The sequence below is a fragment of the Labrus mixtus genome, chromosome 16 (genome assembly GCF_963584025.1).
Source record: "Labrus mixtus chromosome 16, fLabMix1.1, whole genome shotgun sequence".
In the NCBI taxonomy this organism is placed as follows: Eukaryota; Metazoa; Chordata; class Actinopteri; order Labriformes; family Labridae; genus Labrus; species Labrus mixtus.
This window is the reverse complement of record NC_083627.1, coordinates 5,163,989-5,182,416: the sequence shown is the minus strand read 5'-3', so window position 1 is coordinate 5,182,416 and position 18,428 is coordinate 5,163,989. Positions and strand designations below refer to the sequence as shown.

General features: G+C 41.1%; 3 protein-coding genes across 9 annotated transcripts in view; 1 reads left to right on the top strand and 2 right to left on the bottom strand.

Annotated features, from left to right (window-relative positions):
• Positions 1 to 18,428, top strand: part of LOC132990650 (uncharacterized) — a 270,244-nt gene that overhangs the window by 247,544 nt on the left and 4,272 nt on the right. The window lies entirely within an intron of this gene.
• On the bottom strand, positions 895 to 7,914 carry naxe (NAD(P)HX epimerase). Of its 3 annotated transcripts, none has more exons than XM_061059076.1 (7): positions 7,828 to 7,914; positions 5,974 to 6,164; positions 5,782 to 5,890; positions 3,913 to 4,023; positions 2,265 to 2,375; positions 1,831 to 1,978; positions 895 to 1,323 (listed from the first exon to the last, which is right to left on the bottom strand). In XM_061059076.1, exons 2-7 carry the CDS (start codon positions 6,144 to 6,146, stop codon positions 1,124 to 1,126), a joined length of 852 nt encoding a protein of 283 aa, XP_060915059.1. In that variant the 5' UTR covers positions 6,147 to 6,164; positions 7,828 to 7,914; the 3' UTR covers positions 895 to 1,123. The 3 variants fall into 3 exon arrangements, with proteins under 3 accessions (XP_060915059.1, XP_060915058.1, XP_060915057.1); XM_061059075.1 differs by having other exon boundaries at positions 7,750 to 7,908; XM_061059074.1 differs by lacking the exon at positions 7,828 to 7,914 and adding an exon at positions 6,267 to 6,408.
• Positions 8,512 to 16,223, bottom strand: LOC132991343 (lamin-A-like). Of its 4 annotated transcripts, none has more exons than XM_061060092.1 (13): positions 15,983 to 16,223; positions 15,222 to 15,571; positions 13,671 to 13,827; positions 13,108 to 13,233; positions 12,814 to 12,981; positions 12,474 to 12,599; positions 11,893 to 12,113; positions 10,890 to 11,163; positions 10,684 to 10,791; positions 10,473 to 10,592; positions 10,312 to 10,368; positions 9,300 to 9,497; positions 8,512 to 9,117 (listed from the first exon to the last, which is right to left on the bottom strand). In XM_061060092.1, exons 2-13 carry the CDS (start codon positions 15,557 to 15,559, stop codon positions 9,082 to 9,084), a joined length of 1,929 nt encoding a protein of 642 aa, XP_060916075.1. In that variant the 5' UTR covers positions 15,560 to 15,571; positions 15,983 to 16,223; the 3' UTR covers positions 8,512 to 9,081. The 4 variants fall into 4 exon arrangements, with proteins under 4 accessions (XP_060916075.1, XP_060916073.1, XP_060916072.1 ...); XM_061060090.1 differs by having other exon boundaries at positions 12,814 to 12,984; positions 15,222 to 15,568; XM_061060089.1 differs by having other exon boundaries at positions 12,814 to 12,984; positions 15,983 to 16,221.

The window sequence follows — 18,428 nt, the reverse complement described above, 5'->3', positions numbered from 1 at the left end:
GAAGTCAACGTCCAAAGTTTTCTGGAAGTATTTTAGAAAGGTACAGAAAACAAATGACATGAGGGAAACATTTCCAGTTATCTTTTTTTTCTTTATTATATTTTACAACACAGCCTTAGTATCTCATTGACCGTCGTACACTCAATCGTAACCAATCAATATCTTTAAAGGTGACATATTACCCTCTTTTTCAGGAAGTTTAAATAAGTCTAAGAGCTCCACAAAACATGTTTGTGAAGTTTCTTGTTCTAAATCCACTCTGATCCTGTATTTGATCATGCCTATAAACCCCTCTATTTCAGCCCTGCTCAGAACAGGCTGTTTCTGTGTCTGTACCTTTAAATATGTAAATGAGCTGTGTTTGACCACGCCCCCCTCCCTAGAAGGGCTTGGGTCGGCTCGGGCTTGGGTCGGCTCGGGCTTTCTCGCTCCATGCCCTATTGTTTACGGTGAGAAGGCAGACTCAGAGGGCAGAACAAACACCTAGCTGTGGGAGTGTCACCCACCTGGGGGAGGGGCTACTGCCCTTTGTGATGTCATGAAGGGGAAATCTCCAAACGGCTTGTTTGAGCACACATTTTCTGAAAAGTGGAGCAGGCAGAAGACGGAGAGGATTGACTTTTCTCATAACTGGGGGGTTTGTAGATGGACTAGGGACACATATTAGTGTTAGAGAAACATGGTGTAAGTGTATTCTGTATAACATGTTACATTAGCATTGACAAAAAGTAGCTAAAGCGGACTCAGTGGAAACAGGCAGTAAGTTTATGTAAAGGATGATGGCAGCGTAACGGGTAGCCTCGCAGTAATGACTAAGCACTTGAGAAATTTTCATGTCCATATTTTTCCAAGAAACAGCTAAAGTGCAAAACTCCCAGTAAGATGTACAATTTTTGAGTATGGATAAAACCAAAGAGCTTCATGTAATCTGTAGTAAGTGTTTCCATCTGTTTCCAGTGTCAATGCTAAGCTAGGCTAACCGCCGCTAGACTCCAATTAGGAAATTCACATAGATGAGAGTGGTATTGACCTTCTCTTCTGTCTCCTGAATAAAAAAAAGGGGAATTGTTTTCCACAACATGAACTCTTCCTTTAAAGACAATCAGTGAAACCTCTACATCGTCTACAGTCGTAACACGCAGTCTGTGCCGGGGTACTGAGGCAGGTTGAGCTGGTACTTCCTCTCTAGTCCAGGAGGCACAAAGCGTCCTCCCAGGAAGTGATATCGTCCTCTGAACAAGGAGGCGGACTTCTTGGGAGCCGTCAGAGAGATGAGCATGTCGGGCTGCAGTCCGTCTGCACTGCCCTGCTCCACGTCCCAGCCTTTAAAAAAAACAAAAAAAAACAAACAAGGAGTCACGAGCCAGTGGAAGTTTTCATGTTCTACTTTGGTCTGCAACAATCATGACATCATTGACTTGTTTGATTTAAAGACAGAACTTTGACCTTTCTTTTGCTTTACTCTACACGTACGATGTTTAAGTGAGGGTGTCACCAAAAAATGTAGCCCGCCGTGGTGTGAGAATAAACAGCCGTGTTGGATGCTGTGCTTCTCTTTCTGCACGGAGAAAAACTCAAATGTTCCCTGCCTGTTTTGTTTTATCTGAAAGAAACTGAGCCCATCAAAGTGAACAAAACAAAAAATCATCGAAATGCTGAAAGGTCATATTCTGACAATCCTGGTTCAGCTTCTGCTGAGTTAATAAACAAGTAGTAGTAGTAGACAGTTGTAGCCATGACGATCAGGCTCGCAGTCTTAGGTAAACACATTTAGAAAACTTACACTCACCGACATTTTATTGGAAATGCTTCCATGGTGTGAGGACTGACCTGAGGGGATGTCGATGCTGGCTATGGGGACCGTCGTCTTCTTCAAAACGTCCAGGATGGAACCGAAAGGCTCTCGCACGGCACCCTTAAAGCTGAAGCCGAAGATGGCGTCTATCACCAGGTTGTAAGCCTCATCAATGATTTTAGCCTGAAAACAAAAAGGTTATACACACTCATTCATCTGAGAAGTCACCGATCCAGATTCCTCCTCATAAGTTATTAATAATAAAGGTTACAATAAAACCAGATTTGTCCCACAGGGATAATGAAGGCTTTATCTCAAGACAAACTTAAGCCTCTGTGAAAGATCTAATAATGTGTTAGACCGTGCTTTCAGGGTTGGAAATATAACAGCTGTCATAAATACAATATGCAGATGTAATTTGTTTTCACCACCGTCAATACCGCTCCTACATTATTGATGAACAACAGACCTCAGGCATCTCAGTCAGGAAGGGGATCTCCATTTTCTGGCACTGCGTGGTCAGCCCCTGGAACAGAGGCTTGTTTGGCCTCTTCGGGTACAGGATGGTCGGCTCGTAGCCCTGACGAAAAATGGTTTTGGGTAAAGAAATGCAGAATACACTGATGGAGCATCTATTTATTTAAGCGGAGGAGGAATTCATTTCCTGTCATTATGCAAAAGTGTTGAAAATGAGCGAACACCAGCTTCATCAGTGAAAACGTGTGACTCCACAGAGGAACCGTCGAGAGCATCTTAACTCACAGCTTCTGAAAACCTAAAAGCCCTGCGGAGAGAAGTGAGAGCAGCAGAGAATATGTCTCCTTACCCTCCTCACACAAATGATCCAAAGATAGGTGGTGCATCAGATAAGCTTCCAACATAATGACGCACCCCGCCCATCACCTTTTCAAACTGTTGCCATATGGTCGAAGGCTCCAGAGCATCCGAGCAAGATCTGCCAGACTGTAACCCCCCCCCCCACCCTCCCCTTTCCTCTATGTGACCCCACGTGATGCTTCATACTAGTGTAATGCACTTTCCCTTGTTCAAGCCAGTGCTGAAGCACACATTGCACAACCTACTGCACCATTACACTTAATAATGCATTAGCATGTTCTGCTCTTAAAGTATAATGTCACTTAGTTTGTAAAATGGATGTATGGACGTTTTCATACATTCTCAGCTTCCTGTTGTTACCTGATGGACTCCAGTGTTTATGAAATTAATGTTATCTATGTGCCTGTGTTTCTATATTTTCAGTCAGGGCCCCTCGACTTTGTAACGACCTCCCTGAGGAGATAAGACTCGCAGACTCCCTCAATTCTTTTAAATCCCTTCTTAAAACGTACTTTTACAGACTTGCTTTTATGTGATGTCGTCTTCTTAATGTCTTTTCTTACTGGTTTTACTAATTTTTATCTTCTTTTACTTCTTACTGTTCTTTTATTTATGCTCTTATCTTAACTCCTCTTGTGTTTTAACTTTGTAATTTCTTATCTTACTTAGTCTATTTATGTTTTATATTTATATTTACTTTTTATTTTTTATTAATATTATAGTAAAAAATATATTATATAATATTATATCGTTTTTTTTATCCTTTAATCACTTGTTTCTATTTCTTTTACTGCTCTTACCTTCTTATTGCTGTTATCTTTTTATTTGCTTTTAGCTTTTAGTTTCTTACATCTTTTTAAATCTTTGGTTCCTCTTGGTCTCAGCTCGTGTTGTTGGGTTCTTGTGTTTCCTGGGTTCTTGTTTTGCCTGATGGTTCTTGTGATGGTTCTTATGATGGTTCTTGTGATGGTCAGGTTATATATGTCTGTTGGGTATCGTGCACTATGGGTTCTTTTCTGTTGAATTGTATTTTTTGTATTTTGCATTTGTTATGTTCTTGCTGTTGTTTATGTTCTTCTGTGTTTGGTTTAGTTTGTTCTTGTTTGTCAAAGCACTTTGTAAACCTGTGTTTTTAAAAGGTGCTATATAAATAAAGTTATTATTATTATTGTTTTCACCCTGCTGCAAAACAAACTTCCCCTCTGGGACTAAAAATTTGAAGAAGCAGTTGTTGTTTTTTTTACTGTCTTTTGTCTTGTCGTTTTGTAGTAGACACTTACAAAGAGTTTGAGATGTCGGGCACAGACCAGGCCATCGCCTCCGTTGTTTCCCGGTCCACAAATCACCAGCAGGGAGGGTTTGGCCTTGACCAGAGATGTAACTGGATACGCCTGCAGGAAGAAACAGACGGGAAATCTATAACTAAATATAGAGTTCTATACCTCACAGCACAGAAACTGATAACTGACACAGAATAGAGGATTTGCTTTTCAAGAGTGAGAAATCCTCCCTGTGATGACGGAGTAATCCCGTTATTCCTCTCTTAACACAGTAATCTGTTTTAGACGCGTCGATGATGTCTGAGGTCTGTAAATGCAACACCTGATTCTCTGATAACAAAGCTAGAGATGGAGAGACTCTGTGAACCTGACACCCAGTCGGTCTTTAAGGTGTGTCACGATTCAGTTAAAGGCTTTCTATGTGATTTTTCACACTTAAATATAATATAAATCAAGTATATCCTCTGAAAATAACTCTGTGAGTCATGACTGTCTACAATGGGTGTAACACCCGAGTCCCACTGTCTGTGATGTTTTCAGAGTTTTCAGAGTCCTATCTTCAGTTTGTTTACATCGCCCGGACGGCCGGCTGACTCCTCCCCTCGTGTATAAAAGTTGTTTAATTGAGGGACTAGAGAAAAGAAGAATAACATACTGTACTCACTGCTTAACTGTGTTTCTAGATCACGCTCATTTCAGGTAAATTTACATGCAGTGTGAAGATACGAGTGTAATAAAGATCGCTAGCATTAGCATGCTAACACAACAATGCACCGCGAGTTGTTTTGGTTTCATGCTGGTGCTCAAGGGCGACATCTGCTGGATCAAAAAAATCACATATGAAGCCTTTAACAGGGTTTGTTGTCTCAAATCACTCTGTCCCCTATTTTATTCACCTGCCACTGCAAAGAAACACCCGTATTTGACCGGTGACGGGGAGCTAATTTCCAACCCTGGTACACGTGCATTGAAAAAAAAAATCAATGCACATAGTTCTTTAAAGTGAGATCATGCTGCAGAGTGTAGGACACATGCAGTGTCTGTAATATTGTTGATTTTTGTAAGTTATATTTAAATCATTTGCATCAAATTAAAGTTGACTAAAAATAAACTAGTAGTCGTCCTCAGTTTAAGTTTGTGTGCACTCGTGGCCATGCTGAGAGCTTCAGTACTCACATCTCTGTGACTCAGGGAAATAAAATTACCTTGCATTACCTCTCTGCTCGCGCCATGGATTTATACCGTGCGTGATTATTGACCCTGCTCTCTCACAGCAGTATTTGTGTGAGTGGTGTGTGATGCTCCGTCGGTGAAAAGAGAGAAAGGGTCTCGCAGTCGGAGAGGACAAACACGGCCCAGTTCATGTTTAAATCAGTGAGTAGTGAAGCTTTTATCAGCATGCTCTAGTGAATCTGTCCACACCAAACAATAAAAGATATACAGGTTTGTATGATGTTGGAGAAAGCGGTTCTGTCAATCGACTTCATGACTTTTTAAGATCAATTAACCGACTCTTACTTTGGAGGAAGAGGAACAGAAGAAAACTTTACAGAAGGCTCTAGAAATGTGTGAACTTCTGGCACATGAGAAGGACACCATCTGCAAGGAGTAATGGCTGTTTTAAGGACGTTCTTTAAAGAGCAAATGTGGAGTCTGTGTTCCCTCCAGATGTTCCTAACCTAACAGTCCCTTCATCCAGGAAACTGACAGTGAGCTAGACCTCCACAAGTCCTGAACCATTTCAGCTTCTGAGCTGCTTCATAAATATGTCAAGAGAACCAACCCATAAGTTTGATATGACTGGAATAAAAAATACAAAATAAAGTTGTTTTTTTAATCTTAAATTAAGAGCCCTTGAAGATATCTGACCTTTGTGACGGCGGTGGCACAGCTGAGTCCAGCCAGCTCCATCAGCTGATCCACACTGAAGCCGTATTCACTGAAGAGCTCCTCGTCAATGTGCTGGGCCTCCTCCTGCCTGTGGAGCATCTACGGGTCAGTTATTTTGTCTACACACAGTCTGAGGATAATGTTTTTTCCTGCTCAGTGGACAAGATCTACCCAAGGTATTTGATGGTCTGAGCCATGGTGGATGCCGCTCTGCTGCTGAAGCAGTCCCTCTTGTGGTTGTTAGCGGCAGCAGACAGCTGGCATGCCCCCGTCTGAGCGAGAGCCGACGCCGACCTCGAGGTCACCAGGAAGCCGATCCCAAACAGAGCCCGCACACTCAACATCCAGAGGGATGGAAACTCCTGAAACAGAAGTGATCACAGCAGTTAACCCTGAACAGAAGGAAATGAGTGTCCCGCAGTAAACCAACGACTTGATGAAGTTACATAAGTGAGACAAGAAACCTTCACATGAAGCATCATGTGCTTTTTTTCCCCAACTTATGAAAGCTCTGCTGCACATTCGGCTGCCAATGCTGCCTCCTACAGCTGCTACACTGTTTTCACTGCTTCACTTTTCCTCGGCTCTTTTCATCCCCCTGCAGGCTTTGAACAGTACTCACAGTCACTGAAGGTGATTTGCACAGATGCATCAACATGCTCTACAGGAGAGAAAAAGACTCTCAAAGGAAAGGAAATTTCCCGTTTTTTGAATACTCAGCATTTTTAAGGGAGTCTGAATTTCACGGTTAAATTTGAGGAGTTAAAATTGTATTGAAGTGAATTAATCATACCAAGCAGGAGTGAAATTAAACATCTAACAAGCTCTCCCAGTGTGTTAATGTCATAATGTCCCTCATAATTCATCTTCAAATTGTTGAGTCAGAACTTATGCTACATCAATCATTAGATTTATAAAGGAAAAAGTAGCAACCATGTGTCAGTTTCTGCTTCTTCTTGTTTTATACCAATACGTTGGTGAAACTTGAAGAAAAGCTCCCTCACACTGTCTCACTCTATGCTGACATTATTGAATCCCATGTTTTGGTCTAACCGACCTTCATCAATTAATTCCTGAAAAGGTACAAACGCCAACTATCCATTCTGTTTTAAACATTTACTTTCTCTTAAATAACAAATCTATATAAATCATGTATACATGAGCTCAATGATAATATCTGTCTCTCCATACTGTAATCTGTTCTGCACATGTTTAAATTTACAAATTATCCCTGCACTCATGTTCACTTCATTTGTCTGTCTACTCGCCGTTATATTGTATAGTTTCTGCTTATAATATGTCTACACTCATGCACTTTAACTTAAATCAATACTGTCCATTTACAACTCTGTTTCTGCACATTTACATTTAATCTTCCATATTTAATCTTTCATATTTAAGACTAGTAATGCTAAGTTAAATCCTGGTTGTATATATTCACATTCTTAGTTTTTATATTTTTAGTACTTATTTACTTTGTATTTAATATTATATTATGTTTAGATTTGCTAACATTGTGTTTTTTACTCATATTGTGTGTTTGGATAACCTGCTGCTGTAACGCCCAATTTTGGATCAATAAAGTAATTATATTCTATATAAGGACAAAAACTGTAACTGTAAAAAAAAGTTAAAAAAAATAAAAGTTAAATGAACACAGAAAACTGGTTTAACTTTTTTAGTATTGAATGTTTTTGTAAATATTTCAGTGTAATTAAATGAACGCGAAGCTGATATTGTATAATATAATAATAACCCTTTGATAGAAATGACAGAGTTTCATTTTTTTACCAAGGTTTGTTTGTTGTGATAAAGTTTCTAAATGACATAAATAAAACAACATGAACACACAGCTGTTCAGCTCGTGTTGTTATGTTGTTGAGGAGCTAACAAACGTTTGCTACGAGCTTGACTTGACTTTCGTGACAAATAATCATCAAAACTCACCAAATGTTAACAACTCTCTCCTCAAAACAACTTCACATGCACTTTTCTTCTTTTAAACCATGCAGCGACAAAACTTACAGATCAATAATGTACTGATAAAAGGTGGAAACACCGTGAAACAACACTGACAGTCAACTGTGTCACTCGCTTCACTTCCGGGTTTGGGGAGGAAAAAAAAACGCTGATTTCAAAATAAAAGTCCGCTCACCCGGAAACATGTTTTTTTTTTACATCATTATACTTTTCATTGTACCTGAATGTTCATTTTTTTGTTCGATAAATTAGAAGATATACTTTATTGATCCCACAGTAAGTATGCTATTTTAATTTGCCTTTTTTCCTGTCTTGATGCTTTTAATGTGAAGCACTTTGATTTGCCTTGTTGATAAAACGTGCTTTATAAATAAACTTGCCTTGTAAGGGGAAATTAAATTCATTACACTCTTTCTATTGAGACATGCTACACACACATGGGCTGAATTCCTAATTCCTTTCCACTTTAATTCCTTCTTGACAATAAACCTGATTCTTATTCTGAAGTCAATGTGATAGTTTTGAATATACAGTTCAGATTTCGTTTTATATATTTGACCTCTGCCTCCCAGAATAAAAAATAAAAAATAAAAAAATCAAAGAACCACACATGAAAATTAACCACAGTCAAAACAGCCACAATCGGTCAGTCAAATAGATTTAACTATGCATTTAAATCAGCCTGCATGTTCTGTGTTTCTATTGTTGTTGCACAAGAAAATCATGGACCAAGATCTGAAAACATGTTTATTCATCTCAGCAAAAATACAAAATATCCTGTCGCTTTAAGGCAAGTTTGGTGTTTAACTTTGTTTAAATCCAGAAAAAAAATTAAATGTATTTGTTGTAATAAAGAAAACGATGTACTGCAACACTGTTGCATCAGCATGTTGACAGAGCGTCGTGAAAATCTAAATGAAAGGTGATACAAATAGCACTAGAGTAAAAATGTATAACTTTATCAACCGGATATAGCTTTGATTATCATCATCTTTTTAGATTATAGAAGTGGGTACAGCAGATTGACGCTGGTAAAGCAGATGGTAGTTTCATCTTTTACTGCGAGATGAAGAAATGTCCCCTCCTCAAACAAAGGTGACTGCTTCACTAACCACTGGAATTCAAGACAGTATATCATAAGCATGCCTATTTACATTATAAAAAAAAGCAGTATAAAGTTTTATTGCATTCAGTATCTTGAAAATATTCCAAAGTACATGATTTGAACTAAATAACATCAACTGGTAACTAATTAATAACTAAAACAGATGAAGTGTTTCCAGGTGGATCCACACCGGCTCACATGATCGGACAGCTCTCCAGTCTGGTTCCAGTCTGAGAGAAAAGATCGACAATGACAACGTTATCACATAGATAAACTCAAACACTTACAGAGAAATCGTACAAAAACCGTCTTAAACTTTCATTTAGATTTCATAAAAGCTTAATTTTTTGTTTTCTTCTAACAGGATCTTTTAAAAACACAAAAGGTCATAGGTCGTCTGTGTGTGTGTCACCTTGCGAGGCGTGCTGGCACTGAACACGTAGGACTGCGGCAGTAAACCCTCGGAGATTCCTCCGCTGCGGTACGAGCGGGAAGCAGACGTCACGGAGCAGTTGCCGGATTTGTCCGAGGGAAGTCCACAGGAGCCGCAGACCACCGTCCGGCTCCGCAGGTTGTACTCGCTGTCCCCACAGGTGCTGTGAGCAACCTGCTGAGGCACAAAGACAGGTACAGTGTAGATACTGGAGCATTCAATATGGACACACTGCCCATGACCAGTGGCGATTCTACAGTCTATTGGGGCCCTAGGCAAAAATTCATTAGCCATCCAACCGGCGTTTATCACCACCACTGTTCCAACACTTACTCCTCTTCCTATTTGTTTCTCTTTCTTTTATCTTTGGTTTTCAAAACAGCAAATCATGTGAGGCTTAGCAGGGCAACGAGAGTGAGTGCTGTCAGATGGGGTCGTAGGTGTTCAGAAAGAACTGGGTCTTTAGCTTTCTCTTAAAGGTGCAAAGGGAGTTTGCAGAAAGAATGGCGTTAGGTAGTTCGTTCCACCACCGGGGGGCGACAGAGGAGAAGAGTCAAAGGAAAATTGTAAGGTGCATATTTTACTTCTTTTTCTCCGATTTTAAAAACTAAAAAAAACAAATGCATTTATCCACAATAACAGCAGTTTGATTAAAACTTATCTGAATAAACTTATAATAAAAATGTTAATTTATCCTGCACAATCTGGTTGTTTTCAACTTTTCTTATTAATATATTATAAAGCAACACTTTATTCAGTAAATAAATCAACATTGCAAATCCGCTTTATTTTTTTGTATTTGTAAGCAAAATATTTAATTATAGTAACTTTAATTTTTAAAACTTAAAAGTCGTATTTTCTGAATATCGCTCCTGTTCCTTGTTTTTTTTTTTTTTTTCAAATCTGTGATTATCACACCAACTTTGAATTGATTGTTCTGGTGTCTCCTATGAATGTGTATGCATTCGTTTAACAGCACATTTTCTCTCACCATGTCGTCATCGTCTTCCTCAAACTGTGTGCGCGTCACCTTCCTCATGGCCATTTCCTGGAGGAAAAAGTAAAAAGTGTTTATTTATTATGATGTTTTGCTAATTTCTGACATAATTCTACTTCACATAATCATATTTCATATTATTCATTATCAAAGACCTCTCCATTGGCGCTGATCAGGGTGGTTTGGAACAGGTCCCCGGTGCCCCAGGAGGCCTGAGTCTTCCACACCAGGTCCGTGGGAGGACTGTGGGTTCCTCCAGCACCAGACGCCCAGATCTGAAAACCATGAAACAAGATACATGAAGATGAGATTACCGCTCACTCATTGTGTTAATTTGTGATTCTGCTGAGTGAAGACGCTGTTTACCGTGACCCTCTGTCCGGCCTTCAAGGCGAATTTCACCGGGAACTTGAAGAAGATGGCGGCGCCGGATCCAACCTGCCGCTTCACCTGCCAGCTCCCCAGATTCTGATCCTGATGGAGGGATGAAGTCACAGGTAGATTACAGATCGTCAAATCCACCACAAACAAGCAGAAAATAAATCAGATTTCACATCATTCATTTTTCTCACCTCATCGGATTTGTTGCTGAGTTTGATGTATTTCCCGTCCAGGTCCACCTCGTCCACAGTGATGCGTCCGCTCGCTGAGGCCTGCTGGGTGATGCGAGTCCGGGCCAAAGCGCCGCCTGCGAAGCTGGAAGCCTCACTGTCTGTGTCGTTGGGGCGGCGTCTCTTCACAGCAGAGTTCGGAGAAGTGTAGTGAACTGATCGAGCGTGAGCTCCGGAAGAAGAGGAACGACTTCCTGTCATTTTGGCGGGCGGGGGGCTCGGGGAGAGGCGCAGCCTGTAGAGACAAATGTAAAGATGTTTATTAACCAATGAGGAAGAATAATGACAAGCTATTATTAGCTTATGGAATAAGTAATAGTGCTGCATTGCAAACCCTCAGTGTAGCTTATTCACATGCTCGGTGGGAAGCTAGCTTTTGTCAGTTCAGCTAATGATCACACTGTTGTTAGCAAGGCAGGCTAACATTAGCAGTTGTGACTTAGCTGTCAAAATATGTAGTTTTAATAACTTATTAGCTACAAACAGCTAAGTCACAACAACTTAGTGGTTGAACGCTAATGTTAGCGGTTCTGAATTAGCTCTCCAAATTGGTTCAATTATATTGCTTTAATGACTCTTTCTTTAGCTAGCCACACACAGCTATGTCACATTAGCTAGCTACCATCAATATTTAATAAAATAACATTTCTAAATGAGCTGTCCTTACTGTAATGCCCAACGCTTTTCAGTTAGCTATGAGAGAGTCTTAATGTTAAGACTAGCTTCTAGCAGTAGCGTATGGGTTTGTTAATTCATTAGTTTTAACTTGAAATATGGCCAATAATTATTATTGTTGTTTTTATTGTCTCACCAGATTTTACTGATTAATTGTCAGTTTGGGAGCACTTAAGTAAGATTCTCTGAAAGCTTTAGAAAAGTTTTTACTACAGCAGGGCACTTTTTTTATTTATTTAACAGCATGCATTTCCCACCCTGAGCGAGTATGGTGATTGGTCTATCATACCTCTGCTCCTCTCCCTCCAGCAGCTTCCTGTAAGCACAAATCTCCATATCCAGGGCCAGCTTGACATCCAGGAGCTCCTGGTACTCATCCAGCTGCTGCTGCATTCGCTGCCTCATCTCAGCCATTTCTCTGTCTTTGTCTCCCAGAAGGCGGCGGGTGGTGTCCCGCTCCCGAGACAGCGCGTCCTCCAGGTCCCTGATCTTTGCCTCGCGGGCTGCGAGCTGGGTCAGAGGAAAGAAATCAGTCAAAGACGAGTGCTACTGTCACACAAGTATGTCTGAGAATCTTCTTTTGTCTGCTGTTTTAATCTACTTTATTGAATTGTTGATGGGTTTAGCTCCTCATTTATCTCCTCTGTGACATCCTAAGTAAAAAAATAAGGTTTTGTATGAATCTAATAACAGCTGGATGACTGCTTACCATGTGCAATAACAATGCATTTGATTACTGACCTAATTTTGGGTGATATAAGTCATTTGTCAAATTATGCCCTCTTTTGCTTTTCATCTTCTAAGAGCCACTGGTATTATGTCGCCGCACATGAATCATGTGATCTGTGTGAGCGGCTCATTTCAGATCACCTGTTTCTGCAGCTGGCTGAGCTGAGACGACACTGACTCGAGGCGCATTCGAGTCTGCTGGAGCTCCTCGTGTGTGGCTCCAACCAGGTGGCTGCTCCTGTCGGCCGACAGACGGGCGTTTTCCAGCTGACAAGAAACAACAAGACGCAAAGATAAATACAATATCATCAATTCATGCAGCTACTGGATGCTGATGCCATCTCATGATGCAATGGATTATTCACTGCTGTTTGTTAAATATTTAATCCTCCACTCCTCCAAAGAACCAGAAGAGAAAACAAGTGCATGAGCTGTAAAGTAACTTTTTCTCCCTCTCTTTTCTACTTTATTGGAGGTCTACCTTTGCGTTGTAGGTCTTCTCAATCTCATCTTTGTACATTTTGATCTGCAGATCGTGCTGACTACGCATCTCCACCAGCGCTTCAGCCAGCTTGCTCTCGAAATCCTGCTGGTGTCCGTTGTCCAACTCGACCATACGAGACTCATGACGCCGTTTTACCTCCCGCAGCTCCTTAAAGAGAATAAAAATAAAGCATTTTACAATCCCAACAGAAGGGGGGCTTATGCGGTGAAAGAAAAAAAAAAACAATAAGAAGAAGAAGAAGTTGAAGTTTCTTTTGAAAAGGATTCTGACCTCAGACTGGAGGTTCTTCTGAAACTCCAGCTCCTCTTTGAGGGTCTGTATTCGATTCTCTCCGTCCACCCTCCTCAGCATCTCCTCCTGCAGCTGCTTCCTGGCATCGTTTAATCCGGTGTCCAGCTAAGAAAGCACAAAGAGAGACTGAGAATGAACACAGACATTCACATAAACACTACGCAGGGTCCAGAAATAAGCAGTATATAAAGGAAGGGAGCTGCAGTGTGTCCTTTTGTCAAAACAACAGAAAGAGTGGGTCAATAAATCTGTAATTTTGCTCATACAAACATGCACAAATATTTATGTCTGAGAAATTTTCATTATTTATGTTTATTAGGGAAATATGTAAGTCCTCTAGGCTTGTGATGTCGACTGGAAAAACTCAAATATATGTTGCCTTTAGCCGGAAACAAGTTGTGTCTGGGACATTTATCCTCACAGAGTGGAAAACACGACAGGATTTGAAGTGTCAGACTTAAGAGCTGGTGAGCTAATTGCAGAAACATTAAACCCCAGATGTGTTTCCAGCTGCTTTCAAACTTCACTTCGGATGAGTTTACCTTGGCAACCTGCGCCTTCAGGTCCCTGTTTTCCACCTCCAGGTTACGCTTCTCTCCTAAAGCCGTGGTCAAGGACGCATCCTTGGAGTTCAGCAGAGCCTCCAGGTCTTTGAGCCTCTGCAGCGCTCCGATCAACTCCGACTCCTTCTTGGTGTTCCTGTGAGGACACGAAGAGTCTCACATGTTTGTGATTGCACTTTCCTGGATGTGTTTAGAGGATTGAAAGAGGATACTACAGTACAAAAGAACAGGCATGTGTTTTGCTTCGTAACCTAAGAAACAAGTGGAAACTAAATTACTACAGTTTCCTTTACAGTCTAATGAAACAAATATGAGCTATTTTTGAATAGGGATGTAGCCAACGACAGGGAAAGACCTCGGTGCATATGACTCATAGGCCGCAGCAATCCATCCTGCATCAGAGCCCGTGGATCTGGTAGCCACAAGCCACAGCCGTTGGTGTTTAGCTTAGACGCTGCCATGGCAACGGCTTGGCTTTGCCAAACGGCCATCGTCTCAGTATTTATGGAAAAATAATGGAGGCGAGAGTGGAGAAGTCCAAACACTGCCACGTATTATGTGTGTGATGATTACTTTGGTGAAGGAGGAGAGGCTAGGGGAAAGAGTTAGTCATCAGGCAGCATGGGAAGGAGACGGAGTGGAAGTCCGACGTCAAACTGAGCGATGAGGAGGGTGCGAGGAAGAAAAAGGGTGTGGTCCGCTCTGTGCAGCTATAAGACTTTTTTTTAAGCATCTGCTATATTAGGAGCTGATGAGTAAGTGTGTTCTGCTGCTGTTGATCACATGCACAAATGTTTGACATATTAACACTACGATCACAAAACCCTCTCACTCTGGATTCATGGAAACGTGGCCGCCTTTGACGGAGAGAGATTTGGTTTGAAAGGGGAAATTCAGAAGCCTCGAGGCGTCCGTTTCTCATGATCATCAGATCAGTGGTGTCTTTTAAAAGAGCCAAATAGTTACACAACTTTTCTCTTTAATATGCAATCCCACAAAAACTTGATTTCTACAGTTCTGTTGTTTTGTTTTGGAAATCCTGACTTAAATACTTGATTATTGTTTTATCTGAGCAGCACCCACTCTTACTTCACATGATGATTACGGGATATTATTAAATGCCACAATGTGGTGCAACATTCGCTTAAGTAAAGATGAGTCATGAAGACCACAAACACACTCAGAAATTACCTTTACACAGCAATTTGTTTGCTAACACCAGCAGCTGTTAGCTTCTGGACCTGCCAGACCACACGTGGCTTTTACGACAAAATCCTGAGTGTGCTGAATCCTGTTTTATGGCCAGCAAACTCAGCCTTTAATTAGAAAGAAATCTAAATAGAAGGTAACAACGTCTCACTGAAATGATGAAGAAACTACATTTCAAAAACTCACAGGGGTGGTCTTAAGGAATTCAGGGCCTCAAAGGGGCCTGGGCACCCCTAAACCCCCCACCCCCCTAACCGCGCCCTGATAAACTGTTCTGTGAAGGTAAACTGTGAGATTTATTTTTGATGTGCTGTCACCCACCTGGCTTTCAGCTCCTTGTAGTCCTCCCTCAGCTTGGCCAGCTCCAGCTGCAGACGGGCTCGCTCTTTGGCCACAGAGTCCAGAGTCTGGCGAGCATCGGCCAGCTCGGTCTCATACGCCGCCTTCAGCCCGGTCAGCTCCCGGGTCACCTCCGTCTCTGACTCCGTGATGCGCATCCGCAGGCCGGCGTTCTCGGCCTCCAGAGAGCGCACCTTGTCGATGTAGACGGCCAGTCGGTCATTGAGGTTGCACAGGTCGTCCTTCTCCTGGAGCCGGGTGATCCGGTTGGGGGACAGTGGTGTGTTTGCTCCGCGGGGAGTGTTTTTGGGTGTCGCCATTGCACTTCTCTGCTGTATTTTAAGGAAAAGACATAATTATCAAGGTTTTTGATTACTGAAGTTTGTATTCAAAACACAATAAATACATTTTTTTTTGTTTCTGATGTTTAAAACCAAGCGAGAAATGACAAAAAATTTCCCCGATCTTTCCATAAAAGTCGATTTTTACATCATAGTTTGTCTGTGAATCAATTAAACAACAGTCATAACTTCAAGATTAGTATGAAAAGAAGAAAAAAAAACTAATTTCATTCACTGTTCAGTATCCACTGTTACCGGAAACATCCAACTCTTTTGTGCGCAAAGGCATTAAACAAAAAAAAAAAGACAAAGAGGATAATTAATGAAAAGACATGGGAGGGGTCATGGACTCCACCCAGACATCAAAGTCATCTCTGCACACACTCGAAAAGGAAGATTTACCTTTTTTAAAGCTGGTCAGATGAAGAGAAAAGTCTGCTGCGAGGATATTTGTAGACTTCTCTGTAACGTTTCTTTGATATCTCGTGATGTGAGGGTCCGTCTTAGTTCTCTGGCTCAGTGCGGTCTGTTACAGCTCCGTCTGCAAACCCATCCGAGTGCCCATGTAGGAAAGAATGAGATGGGAGGAGAGAGTTTGGCCTCAAGTTTGGCACTTGGTAGGTGGTTGTTCCTCTCTCTCTCTCTCTCTCTCTCTCTCTCTCTCTCTCTCTCTCTCTCTCTCTGTAATGGGTGTGCAGTCTGAATGAATGAGTCACCCTCTAGTCAAATAGAGGCACAATGCTATGAAACTTACAGGGATCATTTTAGGCAAACGTCTTGCCGGAGAGTTCTCTTCTTCTCTATTACTTTGTTTGACACAAACCTCAGTGATCCCACTTTTGTGGTATACAGGACGTGCATATTCAGAGCCTGGACTTATTTCAATACCTTCCTTTAAATAAATAACTTCCTTTTTTGTTCAACTAGAATTTCTAAATAAAAAAAAAGGCAGTTAAACCGTAGGAAAATGTTTCTCACACACAAACCAGCTTTGATATGATATGCAGCCTCTAAGCTGCCTCGTGTTGGTGTGTTTATAGAGATTGTTCAAACGTATTTAAACCCAACTATAGAGCAGGAGAACAGAGAACAACCAGGCCATGGTGAATTTAAAAGAATATAAAGAAAACATCTGCACTGATATGTTGAAGGGATGGTCTTGGATTTATATATTTCAGTCGCTCTAATTATCAAATGCCTGCCTTTAAAAAGAGATAGACTATTTAAAATACAGCTCATTATGTGTGTCCTCACAAAAGTGTTAATTTAAGATGTCTGTTTATTTAATAGAAAACCCAAATGTTGTTACTAGTTACATATTTATTTCATGATAAGGAGGATGGTTCTAGTACAATGTTTGGTACTATCATGCTGCACAAATGCTTTTTATGTAAAGTTCAGATACACGTATACAGCTTTCAGTATTGTCACTTCTGGGACAAATAGACGACACAAAACACGCACCAACACACTCAAGGCCGTGGACAAAAAGCTAACAAGTTAGCACGACTGTAGCATCATTCAGAGGTTTGACCTCTTGACCTTTGTACATGTAGTGCTTCCTGCTGATGATTGTTTTCTGTGCAAAGTGATCAATGGTCCGGCTCCTGCTCCTCTCCCACTAAAAGAGTCGGCATACAGATCGAAGAAGGACCACTCAGATAGCTGACAGCGGTGAGTGTGTGACACCGATCAGCAGCAACTTCTTTGAACTCCACACCGAGTAAAATCAGAGCGGGCTGTCGCTCTGCTGAATTTAAGTTTGCAGATGAAATCAGGTTTAAAAATCAACTCAATCCTGTACTCATCATCACGCATAAACACAGGAAGTTTCAGGAACTCCGCCTGATTTGCCTGACGTTGTATTGTTTTGATGTTTTATTATGGCATTGTCGATGTGTTGCCATGGAGATATGTGATGTTGTTGTACAGCTGTTTCTGTGGTGCAGATCATTCAGCTTTTCAGTGAATCAATATTGTATTGTGTCTGTCACTGTGGAGGAACTTGATGCATTTGTAAAGTGGTTATGTTTATTGTTGTGTAGATGTTTTTAGTGTTTTTATTTTGTTTCTGAACAAAGAATCTGTCTCTCTGTCTCCCTGCTCAGAGACTACAGATCGTAAATCAGCTCATATAACTCTGGTGCAGCTCTAAGCGGCTGTACACTGTCCCTGTCAAATACGATACTGCTCAGTATCCTCATCAATTTGATGAAAGAGCGGGGTCTTTAGGTAGAGAGGGACAAGGCCTACCACCACCGGGGGACTACAGTGGATAACGTCTACCTTCCTCATGTTCACACTGGACTCACTGTGAACATCAGTCTGACTTTTGTTTCATGTCTCACTTACTTGTTTTTACTTTTTGTGTGAGGGACATTAAAACAATATTTACAGGTTAACTATCATAAGCGTGTGAGCAGTAGAAAAGTCTGATAAGGACATGGGTTAGGAACTGGAAGGTCGGACCGGAGTATGGGCTTTGGTCTGGTGGCTGGAGAGGTGCTAGTCCACTTCCCGAGTACTGCCGAGGTGCTGAACCCCCCAAAAAAGCTCTGATGCGCTCCCTGTGAAGCAGCCTCACTCTGACATCTCTCCATTAAAACAGATCCATATACAGGTCCTGTTTGTGCATGTGTGTATTTCCAAGCATGTCTCTCAGTAACACAATGTGTAAACCAGAATTTCCCCCTCGATAATAAAGTGTTAAAAAAATAAAATAATACCGGTAACCCTGAAACCAAACATGCACTGTGACTGTAAATAAGATTAAACACATGTCATGGGTCACTCACTTGATCTTGTAAATATGATCCTCCTCATCTGACATCAATCTGTGCACACTGCC

Excerpts from the sequence above, each read along its gene's own strand:
- naxe (XM_061059074.1), bottom strand. Across the intron at positions 2,376-3,912 it reads CCCGACATCTCAAACTCTTT|GGCTACGAGCCGACCATCCT; the intron begins GTAAGTGTCTAC and ends ATTTTTCGTCAG. Across the intron at positions 1,979-2,264 it reads TCCTGACTGAGATGCCTGAG|GCTAAAATCATTGATGAGGC; the intron begins GTCTGTTGTTCA and ends TTTTGTTTTCAG.
- LOC132991343 (XM_061060090.1), bottom strand. The coding sequence starts at position 15,559 with ATGGCGACACCCAAAAACACTCCCCGCGGAGCAAACACACCACTGTCC. Across the intron at positions 13,234-13,670 it reads TGAAGGCGCAGGTTGCCAAG|CTGGACACCGGATTAAACGA; the intron begins GTAAACTCATCC and ends GTGCTTTCTTAG. Across the intron at positions 9,118-9,299 it reads GTGCCAGCACGCCTCGCAAG|ACTGGAACCAGACTGGAGAG; the intron begins GTGACACACACA and ends CTTTTCTCTCAG.